At 43.3% G+C, this 12,952-nt stretch overlaps 2 protein-coding genes across 2 annotated transcripts in view; both read left to right on the top strand.

The window, feature by feature from the left end:
• Window positions 1-2,296: 2,296 nt before the first annotated feature.
• On the top strand, window positions 2,297-12,540 carry LOC115196358 (target of Nesh-SH3-like). The gene is made up of 2 exons (XM_029757123.1): window positions 2,297-2,505; window positions 11,366-12,540. Exons 1-2 carry the CDS (start codon window positions 2,418-2,420, stop codon window positions 11,563-11,565), a joined length of 288 nt encoding a protein of 95 aa, XP_029612983.1. The 5' UTR covers window positions 2,297-2,417; the 3' UTR covers window positions 11,566-12,540.
• LOC115195165 (target of Nesh-SH3-like) overlaps window positions 11,817-12,952 on the top strand; it is a 22,224-nt gene continuing 21,088 nt past the window's right edge. Inside the window, exon 1 of the mRNA XM_029754964.1 lies at window positions 11,817-11,912. Coding sequence (XP_029610824.1) covers window positions 11,817-11,912 — 96 coding nt within the window. The remainder of the gene's footprint in view (window positions 11,913-12,952) is intronic.

Raw genomic sequence — 12,952 nt, 5'->3', positions numbered from 1 at the left:
TGTATGTATGTATGTATGTATGTATGTATGTATGTATGTATGTATGTATGTATGTATGTATGTATGTATGTATGTATGTATGTCTGTATGTCTGTCTGTATATATGTCTGTCTGTCTGTCTCTCTCGTCACCTACTCTGCCCAGACATGAGAGAGGGAAACAAAGGGGCCATTGAGGAGAGAATGGCTTTCCTTTCAAATAGAGTATAGAATAGAAAAGAGGTTTCTTATTTAAGTTGAGCAACCTTGTCAGTGGATTGGAGAGCGATCCAGCCTCTCCAGTGGTTTTGTCTTCATGGTGTTATGGTGCAGGTGCTGCTCCCACTCTGCACCACTGAAGACTGGGATGCTTTGGCTGAAGAAATGCTTCAATTGGTTTAAGAGACTCCCATTCACAACAACAACAGCTCCTATCAATTTGAGCCTGTGGGAACTCGTCCTCAGATTCCCAGAAGGATAATGTTTTGGGGTTGTTTTTGTGGTCGGATTCAGTTAGATACTGTATGGGCATGTACGTACACTGACGTACTGTTTTAATGATGATTTACAAAGAATCAAGCTGTGGGCTTAAACACTTTGTTCAATGGTCTAAATGAGCTCAATTAAGCAAAACAACAACAACAAAACAATCAGGGGTTTATTATCTGAAGCCAATAAACACCTATGTTTTTCTCACAAATTTCAAGTGATGCTTGATATTCAGAACTCAATGTACAAAACAATAAGTCACATCAATTAATGACCACCATTAGCATCGTTAGCAGTGACATGTTCATAGTGACTGTGATCTACCCCTATAAGAAGTGCACAAACACAAGAACGATCTGTACCTTACTGTCAGAGTTAAACATTAATGGGTCACTCAGCCACTGAGACATTATCCTAATTGGCAGAACAATGTGAGAGACGTGCTCTGAGGTAAAACTTTTTATTGGGGACAAACTCCGGTCAGGCAATAACAACATTTTTGTTCACAGTCAAGAGGATGAAAAAGGAGCCTGAAGTTTCACAACTGTACAGGGGCGGACTGGACATCTGGCATCTCGGGCAAATGGCAGATGGGTCTGTCCATTTAGCCTACTGGGCCTGCCAAACCTTTTTTACATAAAATGATCCGGTGTATTAGAAATGCCAGGGCTAATTTTCGGTCCCTGTCCGCCCCTCAGCTTGGGTGTTGACTTTGGTTACCGGCGTGTCAATGCTTGTTGGTCACTGTGTCTCTGGCAGGAATGGTCCAATGAGTACAAGGGGTTAACGTCTTTCCCTAGTTTCAACATTACATTTTTCCCTTAACAGCCTTTCTTTTTTTTAAAGTCAGAAGATGTGTGCTTTGGTTTCTGTTATTCATTCTTCTGGCGGTCAGTCTCACCCATTAATTTGTCCATTGTGTAAAATCTGGATTTGGTGATTTAGTGGAGGGCAGCATGAATCATGAATACGCCTTTATTCAGTTCCTGTGGGATGGAGCAGGCAGGCGCTCTGTCTGGAACAACTGTCTCCACCAGTCCGTATCCTGTCGCATGTGATGGCACGTGTTGGTTGGATGGGGCTCCTAACATAATCAGCTTGAAGGAAGTGTGTGGATAACCCTCTTATTCCCTCCCTCCATCCCCTTCTCCTTCTCTCCTCTGTACTACCGCCCCTCATACCTCCTCTATGTCAGGGGCTGGACTTCTTGGCGGGAGAGCATGGTCACTGCCTCCCAAAGAGCTCCAGTGGAGGTTGGATTTGGATACCCGTTGGCGCTGCTCCACCCGTGTCATTTGTGCTCAGAGAGAATGTACTGTGATGTTGTGTAGTGCGTTCCAAAAGCAAAGTGCTTAAAAACATGGTACTGGTTAGTCTGCACAGTGTGCACATGTTGGGCAGAGGTGGGGATGGGAGTGTGCCATACAAACTACACTGCATGAGTTTAACTTTACCCCCAAGGCCATAGGTTAGGATGGAGTGAGGGTGCCACTCCTGTGCTCCTCCTGTGCCACCACCCTGTTTTGCCCACCACATTGGCGTCTCCTGGAATCTACATTGCAATAGCATTTGAGTTGAACAAAGGATAAATAAATAAATAATAAATATAAATAAAAAAATAACACATAGGAGTAGGAGGGGTGGAGGAGGAGGAAGGGGAGAGGGAAACCAGGTGGGTGATACAAAAAGAAGGGAGGGAAAAAAATAGAGGGAAACATTTCAGGGAGATTCCACACATTTAGCCACCCACCTAGGAATAGTGTGTTTGGGGTTGGGTTGTGACATCACCAGTCCCCTCCCACCCCCACCCCTCTCCTATCCTGCTAGTATAGATGCTTCGTGGTCCGGTGGTCCTCTCCACTCCACAGTGTTTCCACGGAGCGCTGCACAAGTCCTAAATTGAGCTGTTACCTTAGTGAAGTTGTCCAGTATCCCTGTCCAGAGAGCTCTATGGCAGGCACCATGCTCCTCAGAGTCTCTCTCCTGCTCCTCTCCGGATCCATTCTCCTCAACTGCATCCCTGCACAGAGGATTAGAGGCAAGTGCACAGATTGGCCGTTCTGTAAAGTCAGGTGTATTGAGTTTCTGGATAGTATGGTTTTGTGTTACATGTTTTATGTATAGTTTTGAGCATGCATATTATGTTTTTGCCAATGCATGTGTGATGGAAAGTGTTTTGGTGTTGTTGATGCTTATCATTGTGCATTGTGCACAATGCAAATGTTTTGCTGACTTTGCATGTGTTCTCCTAATGCCATTCACGTTGTATAGAAAGAAATAGCTTGCCAAAACCAAATTGCAATGTGTACATGAGTAGGGGTTTCATGTTCCAGTTGGTCCAGTTTGTAAAGTCCCATGAACTTATCGCAAAAGTATTGACCAAAATGTTTACGACATTGCATAATGTGTAGAGTTGTGCAGACTTGACTGCAGCGAAACCACAGTGTGAATGGTATCCTCATTAAAATAACAATCTAATATATGCCATTCAGCAGACGCTTTCATCCAAGTGATTTATTGACCATAAATGCAATGCATTTAGATTCAGGTGCAAAACCAATTGTATATCGGTCTTGCAACCTGTAGCTGTGCAAGATAAGAATTAGTTTGACACAAAAACGGAATGAACAGCAGAAGTTTGGTTGTTAGCGGTACATAGATTATGTTTCCTTGAATTTTGTTCTGATGCTTTTTGGTCTCACTGTAGAATTGTAATGTCTGATTGGAGCTTGGCTTGCCTCTTGTTAGAGATCATGTTCAGATGATGATGAACTGTTTGAGCTACAGGACGTTCAGCAGCGTACTGATTGTCCCATTAAACATACAGTAGTTATGCAATATGATACATTTACTCTCCTAGAAATGAAAAGGGAAATGTCAGGCTAAAAACAATGGATGATCGATACACTGTATTAGCTCACATGCAAACACTCGCCAATATCAAAACATTTTTTTAGCGACAATGTGTATGTGAATAGTAAAACAACAAAAATTCATAGAAGTGAGGACATTTTGTCAGTTCTCACTTGTAAAAAAGGCTATTTTAGGCTTAGGGGTTAGTTTTATGGTTAGAATTAGGGTTAGGTTTAGGGTAAGGGTTTGGTTTAGGGTTAGGTAAAATAGGAATTTTAATGGGAATTAATTGTTGATGCCAAAAAAGTCCTCACAAGTATAGTAGGACATAGCTGTGTGTGTGTGTGTGTGTGTGTGTGTGTGTGTGTGTGTGTGTGTGTGTGTGTGTGTGTGTGTGTGTGTGTGTGTGTGTGTGTGTGTGTGTGTGTGTGTGTGTGTGTGTGTGTGTATATATCTCTGCCTGTTGGTTGTCTTGGGGTGTGTCTTGGACAGGTTCCCATGATTAAAAAGTTAATCTATGTGAGCGCCAATCTGTTTGTTGACTAGAAATCTTATCCTAATGATAACTTTGCTGCTGTCCAGTGGACTTCCCAGAGGATGTAGCCTTGTGATTGCGGTGTCCGGGGCGGTATCTATCAATGATACTCTAACACAGCTGGGAGGGGTTTGGTTAGGCTTGGGATTGGGCCAACATCTCCCCTCTGCACACACCACAATCTCAGGCAGAGACGCTTCTTGTTAAACAATACATCTTGTAGAACATTCAAGTGTCCGCTTTGCTTTCCGTGCGGCGGTGTCTGCTTTCTGCACATTGTTGAGGTGTTACGTGTATATTCCTGAGTACATACATGTGCCTGCTTTGCTTTCCGTGCGGCGGGGGTGGTGGGGGTACATTGTAAACGGGAAACATGTGTGTACCTGAGTGTCTGAGCTCGGAGAATGTTGAAGCTGTGGTTGTGCCCCCAGCTCTTCACGCATGGTCATACTTCATTAGAGGAGATGAAAGAGAGACGGCTCAGAGTCTCACACCAAGCCAATCATCAGTTGTGCTACAGTGCTCGGTGCAAATATACCCTACCTTCATGCTGTTTAACTGGTGAGGATGGGGGCGAAGAGGAGGGATGAGGAGGGATGGGAAGCTCTACGAATGAAAGGGTGAAGTTGGACTCATGCCAGATGGACACACAGTCAAAGAGAATACAGTAGGAGTGCACGTGTGGGTTTTTCAACATGCGTCCATGCGTGTGCTTATCCAGTATGTGCTGCCAGTGAAAGCAGACGCTTATGGAGTGAATCAACAGCTGTAGACCGTTGAGATCAAGTCCATCTAAATGTGACTGGACAATATATGCTATATGAACCCAGAGAAGCTATGAGGGACGATTTATGTTCCATATAGCCATGAGGTAAAATGCTCCTGGAGAATCGATTTAGAAAAGTAGTGTCTGGAGATTTAGGGGACTTTTGTTACAGACGTCTGTGTCATTTTAATTAAGAAGGTACAGGTATGCTCAATTTGGGAGAAATGGAAGGACCATGTTCCACAACAGAATGTACTGTAAGGGTTTCACGGTTTGGTTTGAGTGACGTTTGTTCCTTATTCAATATACAAAACAAACAAACACAACAATATGGGATATTGCTGGAAGAGAAGTTGTTTATGACTAACATATCTCAAAGTCTGCCAAAGGATTAGATGCTAGCTAGACTTTTCCCTCAGCGCAATACCCTGAAGGCTGGCTGTTATTCACTTTAAGGGTCATGTAACCAAACCAACTGTTTTCACTTGTGATCAGCCTCACACTGAGTTCTGCTCTTGGGTCAATCAGCTGCAGTTGGAATGCCTTCAACTGTGAAACAGCACATCCGTGCCAAGAAACCAGCACGCATGATTACACATGTCTTAAGTGTGAACCTTCCATGCTTTCCCACCATTTGAGAAGGCAACAGGATGCCAATGCCAATCTGTAGAACAAACAACCCAAAGATAGCTTAAGAGACTGAAGACGGACACTGATGATCGCACACAATCTGTCTCCTGAAGACTCACAGTTGGCCAAATCAAACATGCCTGCTGCTAATGCTTAAAAATATATATTTTTTCTAGACGACTTAGTTACTGGGAATTCTTAATATCAACGATGCCTCTCTATCATACGAACTCAATGCATTTCATGCACACTTTGACAACAACAACATTGTGCCCGGTGTGAGGGCCGGGTGTGAGGGCCGTCACCGTCTCAGAGGATTGGGTGATCTCGCTCTCTGAGGCCGACGTAAGAAAGGTCTTTAATCAGATCAATACCCGAAAGGCCGCGGGGCCCGACGGTATTCCAGGGCGCGTTCTCAGAGCATGCGCAGAACAGCTGGCTGGCATATTCACTGTAATTATCAACCTCTCCTTGTTCCAGTCTGTAATCCCCACATGTTTTAAGATGACCACCATTATTCCTGTTCTCAAGAACTCTAAGGCTTCATGGCACAATGATTACCACCCTGTAGAACTCCCTTCTGTAATTTTGAAGTGCTTTGAGAGGCTGGTTATGGCACACATCAACTCCACCATCGCAGACACCCTAGACATAGTCCAATTTGCATACCACCCCAACAGATCCATAGATGACACAATCTCAATTGCTCTCCACACTGCCCTCACCCACCTAGACAAGAGGAATACCTATGTGTGAATGCTGTTCATTGACTACAGCTCAGTGTTCAACACCATTGTCCCCTCTAAGCTCATCACCAAGCTTAGGACTCTGGGTCTGAACTTCTCCCTCTGCAACTGGATGCTGGACTTCCTGACGGGCCGACCCCAGGTGGTGAAGGTAGACAACATCACCTCCGTCATGCTGACCCTCAACACGAGGGCCCCACATGGGTGTGTGCTTAGTCCCCTCCTTTACTCCCTGTTCACCCATGACTGCGTGGCCACGCACGACTCCAACACCATCATCAAGTTTGCTGATGAGACGTCTGTGGTAGGCCTGATCACCGGCGACAATGAGTCAGCCTACAGGGAGGAGGTCAGTGACCTGGCTGTGTGGTGCCAGAGCAACAACCTCTCCCTCAAGACCAAGGAGCTGATCGTGGACTACAGGAAATGGAGGGGGCGAGCACACCCCCATCCACTTCGACGGGGCTGCAGCGGAGCAGGTCGAGAACTTCAAGTTCCTCGGTGTCCAAATCACTAAAGACTTAAAATGGCGTGTAATGTTCAGAAATGTTTTGCCTCCCAAAACATCCGGTGAATGAGCACATCAATTTACAGAAATACTCATCATAGACGTTGATAAAATATTAAACTGTTATTCAAAGAATTATAGATACACTTCTCCTTAATGCAACCGCTGTGTCAGATTTCAAAAAAACTTTACAGCGAAAGCACACTTTGCAATAATCTGAGAACAGCGTTCAGACACGAAACCAAACCCGCCATTTTGTGGAGTCAACAAAACTCTGAAATAATATTATAAATATTCACTTACCTTTTATGCTCTTCATCAGAATGCACTCCCAGGAATCCCAGGTCCACAATAAATGTTTGTTTTGTTCGATAAAGTCCATCATTTATGTCCAAATACCTCCTTTTTGTTCGCGCGTTCAGTCCACCCCTCCAAATGCAGAAAACGCACGCAAATGTCACGACGAAAAGTAAAAAAACGTTATATTTACGTTCGTAGAAATATGTCAAACGATGTATAGCATCAATCTTTAGGACGTTTTTAACATAAATCTTCAGTAATATTCCAACCGGACAATTCCAATGTCTTCAGAAAAGAAAAGGAACACAGCTAATGCTCACGTGAGTCCGCGCCTCTGAGCTCATGACATTTTCTCACTCATCAATTTCCAGGCCCTCTTGTTCGCTCCATATTCACAGTAGAAGCATGAAACAACATTCTAAAGACTGTTGACATCTAGTGGAAGCCTTAGGTAGTTCAAAATGAACCCTAAGTCACTGTATACTCTATAGGCTATCACTTGAAAAACTACAAACCTCAGATCTCCACACTTCCTGGTTGGATTCTTCTCAGGTTTTTGCCTGCCATATGAGTTCTGTTATACTCACAGACATCATTCATACAGTTTTAGAAACTTCAGAGTGTTTTCTATCCAAATCTACTAATAATATGCATATCCTACATTCTGAGCCTGAGTAGCAGGCAGTTTAATTTGGGCATGCCTTTCATCCGGACGTCAAAATACTGCCCCCAACCTAGAGAAGTTAAAGACTCCAACCAACCAAGCCATAGACTATCCTCTCTGCTTCCGCACGGCAAGCGGTACCGGTGCATTAAGTCTGACACCAACAGGATCTTGAACAGCTTCTATCACCAAGCAATAAGACTGATAAATAGCTAACCAAATAGCTACAATGACTTTCTGAGTTAACCTTGTATCTTTACTGACCTTTTATCTCTATGCATACTCACACACCCATTCACTCCATAATCTGCTCACTCAACCATAATATGCACATACATTTATACTGACTCTACACACACGCACAAGCTGTTGCTACTCTGTTTATTATATTTCGTAATGCTTAGTCACCTTACCCCTGTACATATCTACTTCCATCACACCAGTATCCCTGCACATTGTAAATACAGTACGGTACTGGAACTGACCCTGTATATAAGTATGCTTACTTACTTACTGTGTTCTTCATATTTATTGTGTGCCTTTTCTAGTATTACATTGTTATTGATTATTGCATTTTTGTTTGCAAGCAAGGCATTTCACTGTTCTTGTGCATGTGACATTAAAAATGTAAAACTTGAAACATTAGTCAAGAGCAGGATAACTTTATTGACAACAGAACACAACATAGCTAACAAGCTTTCCAGGAAGAGGGGGCTATTTTCTATGCAGGTTGGCATTTATTGGTATGACTCATGTAATGGAGGCAGCTCTGCAGAGTGGTCACTACACTCACACTCTTAGAAAAAAGGAGAACCCTTTTTGGTTCCAGATATATCCCTTTTGGGTATGTAGAACCGTCTGTAGAAAGGGTTCTACATATAACCCAAAAGGGTTCTACCTGGAAGCAAAAAGGGTTATTCAAAGGGTTCTCCTGTGGGTACAGCCGAAGAACCCTTAAAGGTTCTAGAGAGACATAACGTGCCAAGAGTGTAGCTGGCATACTCACAAAGTCATAAAATCTGATTTGAAACCTTACCCTAACATTAACCCTAACCTTAACCCCACAGTGGTTGCTCAAGTAAAAGTTTTGAGATTATGCTGTGGGACATAGAGGTAATTTGTGGTTTAGTATGGTACCCTTATGCCTAACCCTAACTTTAAACTAAGACCCCCAAAATAATAAAAATTTTCCCCATTCATTTTTACAATATAGCCAAATTATGACTTTGCAGCTGCACTCTTAGGAAAAAAAAGGTGCTATCTAGATCCCAAAAGGATTCTTCGACTGTCACCATAGGAGAACCATTTTTTGTTCCATATAGAACCCTTTTGGTTCCAGGTAGAACCTTTCGGAGTTCCATGTAGAACCATTTCCACAGAGGGTTCTACATGGAACCCAAAAGAGCTACATAGAACCAAAAAGGGCTCTCCTATGGGGACAGTCAAATAATCCTTTTGGAACCCTTTTTTCTAAGGGTGTGGCGGAAATCTCTCAGTTCTGCCTCCAGGGCAAGATTGATGACAATAAACGTCAACCTGCATTTTTGATGAGTAAGCCTTTCCATAAGCTTTAGTATACATTTATTGGTATTATGTAACATAATAATGTCTTCCACATTCTCCCCTGTAGCTAGAATCACTCTTCATCTGTATGTCTCCACAACGGGTGAAGTGGTCATCTGGTCCTCTATAAACACAGGAAAACACATTACAGTCCTTGTAAGTCTAGGGTCTCTTTAATAAAACCTTATGGATTTGCAGCTATAAAGCCAGAGACTGAAAACATCCTTCTTGTTAAATTAAAGGGAGTCAGCAATAACATGACAGGAGTCTTGAGGTAAGCAGAGGTTATGTCACGTTGCCAGGGGAGATACGTTTATTAATGACAGTTAGAATCAAAGGCGCCACTAGAAATATGATCTTCGAAAGCAGAAACATGACAAGCAAAACATCCTTTCCCCCCTCCAATTATATTCCAAACAATTCAAGATTACTCTTTGGGGTTAAGCGGAGAAGAGAAATGGACACAAGTATCCATGTAAACAGTTAATTCACTCACGATGTGTAAAAAGTTGCACAATGTTTTTCTGATTCAGCAAACCCAGTGGTCTTTTAAATTCTTCCAAACCAATAGTTCCTGGCAACTTCCGCAAAACCACCACACAAATATGGTTGTTTGTTTGTTTTACACTTCCTTATGAGGTTCTACAGCTTCACCATCAAGAGCATCCTGACCGGTTGCATCACCGCCTGGTATGGCAACTGCTCGCCATCTGACCGCAAGGCGCTACAGAGGGTAGTGCGAACGGCCCAGTACATCACTGGGACCAAGCTTCCTGCCATCCAGGACCTATATAATAGGTGGTGTCAGAGGAAAACCCATAAAATTGTCAGAGACTCCAGTCACCCAAGTTATAGACTGTTTTCTCTGCTACTGCACGGCAAGCAGTACCGGAGCGCCAAGTCTAGGACCAAAAGGCTCCTCAACAGCTTCTACCCCCAAGCCATAAGACTGCTGAACAATTCATAAAATCGGCACCGGACAATTTACATTGACCCCCCCCCCCCTTTGTACACTGCCGCTACTTGCTGTTTGTTTGTTACCTATGCATAGTCACTTCGCCCCCACCTACATGTACAGATTACCTCAACTAGCATGTATCCCGCACACTGACTTGGTACCAGTGCCACCTGTATATAACCTCGTTATTGTTATTCTTATTGTATTATTTTTATTTTAGTCTACCCCTGTAAATATTTTCTTCTTCTTGAACTGCACTGTTGGTTAAGGGCTTGTAAGTAAGCATTTCACGGTAAAGTCTACACTTGTTCTATTCGGCGTATGTGACAAATAAAGTTTGATTTGATTGAAGAGGTTTGTGGGTCATCGATAATGAATGCGCCAATATTATATCCAAGGTTCATCCCAAGTTTGCTCTGTGAATGGGAGTGATTAGGTTATCGTTAAAACCTAATTAATGCTCTGGGTGATGATTAGGGTTAGCTGGAGTGCCAGAACGCTTGCCTTGCCTCTTGCCTGCATGGGCATTAAAACGGCGGGCTGTTGATTGATGTGTGTGACGACAAAAAACTGCCACAACATCCTTTTCCGAACACCATCTAGAGCCCCTTTATGTGGCATTTTAAGCCTGCTTTTCATTAGCATCTAACAGCCTCTTTAACCCAGCAGCTGAATCAGTCAAGTTCTTGCATGGTGGGAAATGGGAACCTGGTGGACAAGGGAAAGCCTTTTCCAAAGCTAAAGAGCCTTATTACCAGGTTTAAACGAGATCCATTACTAATGTTTAGGACATTTCCCAGACAGCTATTTAGCCTCTGTTCTTTAATAATGACTTTTCTGAACTCTTTGGAGCTCAACCTTCAAAAGTTACATCCTCCATTGCATTTCACCTTCTAATTTGACCTCTCCTGTGCTTACGCACTCCCTCAAGCCTGACGATGTCAGTGGGTTTAAAGTACTTTGGTTTTATCCTAATAGTCCAATGTTATGACTGATGGGGGAATCAAGTATCCCATCTCCTGTATGCGTTCAGGGTAATATTGGCTGCAGTTGAAGAGTACTGCAGTCTGTTTCCTGAAAACCACAAACACAATCCTATTTGATTAATCCCTTGGGTACCTGGGGAGAGGCTGCTGTTTATCTTGCAATTACCCCTAAATTAATCTGTGTCCAGAAGTTTCTTAAATGCAGCACTTATAGATGCAATTCACAAATGCTCTGCACAGTATTTGCAATCTGCTCATGTTCATGTGAGGTGATGAAGGTTAGCTGTGATGGAATGCACTAGCATCTTTAGGTGCAATGCCTCACAGTTCAACTAATCATAACCACAATGCAATTCAACTGTATTATTCTACTTGTTGGCCTTTAACAGTGAGAAGACAGAACATGAAGGTTCGCATCAACGCTACGGGCGACACCATCGTGATGAAGTTTGTCCGGCCCAACCCTGACACCAAGCTGGAGGGCTACATCCTGGGCTATGGCAGCAGCATGTTCTCTAAACAGTTCATCCAGCTGCCTGAGAACGGAGAGCCCTACGAGACTGAGATAGGTAAGGCCAGTCTATGGTAAGACCACACTCACGCGCACACACTAACCTATTGACTTTAAGGTATTCATCAGATAGTCATAACATAACAGTGTATATTGTGACTCCAACATACGTCAGTAGACAACCCAGGGGAGAAACTGTTCCTCTGAGAAACCTAGCAACCTGTCTTTGTAGAGCACAGAGATTCTCCAAACAGGGTGAAAAGGGCAGGAGTTACACTAAGCACGCCACAGTGTTTACTTTCCTCTTTAAAACCCTTTCCTGCAGCTCAATGGGTTCCATTCATCATCAACCACAGCCTCTCATGAGATACTTTCAACATCCCAGCATCCCAGCCCACTACGGCACCTTAGCAGGGCAGCACAGGGTCAGTGGAAGACTACCTTACAGCTTGTGTAGAACATCTATTGAGCGTGAAACCACATGCTTATGTTAGAATTCGAATGATACGCTGTTACTTATTTTTCTTGATACTCCCACTCACTAAAATCACTTGAGTTAAAGTAAACATTGGAGTGCTTTCATAATTAAATCAAACAAATACGGTTCCTTTATTGCTGTTTTGTGTTGATCTGTTTGGATTGCATGACAGGCACGAAATGAGAGCAGGTCAGGAACAGGTTTCCTCTTGTCGTATGAAAAGGTCTCAATGGCCATTGGCTATGAAGTGTTAGAGTAGAAAGGAACCAGAGACTAAAGAGAATGGAACAAGTCCCTTGGCTGGCTCCCCAATCAGTGAAAGGAGCGCTGTTTGTTCAATGCGGAACAGCTTTTTAGCCACTTTTCCTTGAGCCCTTTCAACTGTGTGAGAGACAACAGAAGTGATCAAACATAATTTCTCACTGGTACAAGCTGTGACCTTCCACGTACAAAAACAACGACGACAAAGAGCCGAGTTAAATTGGTCTCAGGTGCCCCTCCAGAACACCTGATGGAAGTACCTCATCATGAGAGAGCCCAGAGGGATCCAACGAGAGAGCAGAGGGTAGACAGAACCTTCCCAGGAATAATGACACACGTACTAGTCCAATAGGATATGGTTGTGTTACTGTGACTCTCTGGGATCCTCTTCTGTGCTGACTCTTAACTTATTTAAAGTGTTTCCCCACACCCAAAAGTTTGCTTTATTTTAAGCAACCAAGTGACTATCATTTGTCCAATGCCCCACCCTTAACATTGTGCCAGCTTCGATCTATGCCAACCTGCTCCTGGCATGCCAGCTCAAGTACTCTGGCTTCTATGTTAATCCATTGAACACCAGGACCTAGTCAGGCCCTTAGTGCTCCACCCTTCACATCCTGTCTATTTTGTTCTGTACAGTTATTCATTAATGAGCTTGCCATTCTCATGCAATAGAAACACAATATTTTTGGATCACTGTTTTTATAGCACATTGAGTCCAAGCGA

Source organism: Salmo trutta, chromosome 6 (assembly GCF_901001165.1).
Source record: "Salmo trutta chromosome 6, fSalTru1.1, whole genome shotgun sequence".
Taxonomy (NCBI): Eukaryota; Metazoa; Chordata; class Actinopteri; order Salmoniformes; family Salmonidae; genus Salmo; species Salmo trutta.
The sequence above is the reverse complement of the archived record's forward strand: the minus strand, read 5'-3'. Positions and strand labels throughout refer to the sequence as shown.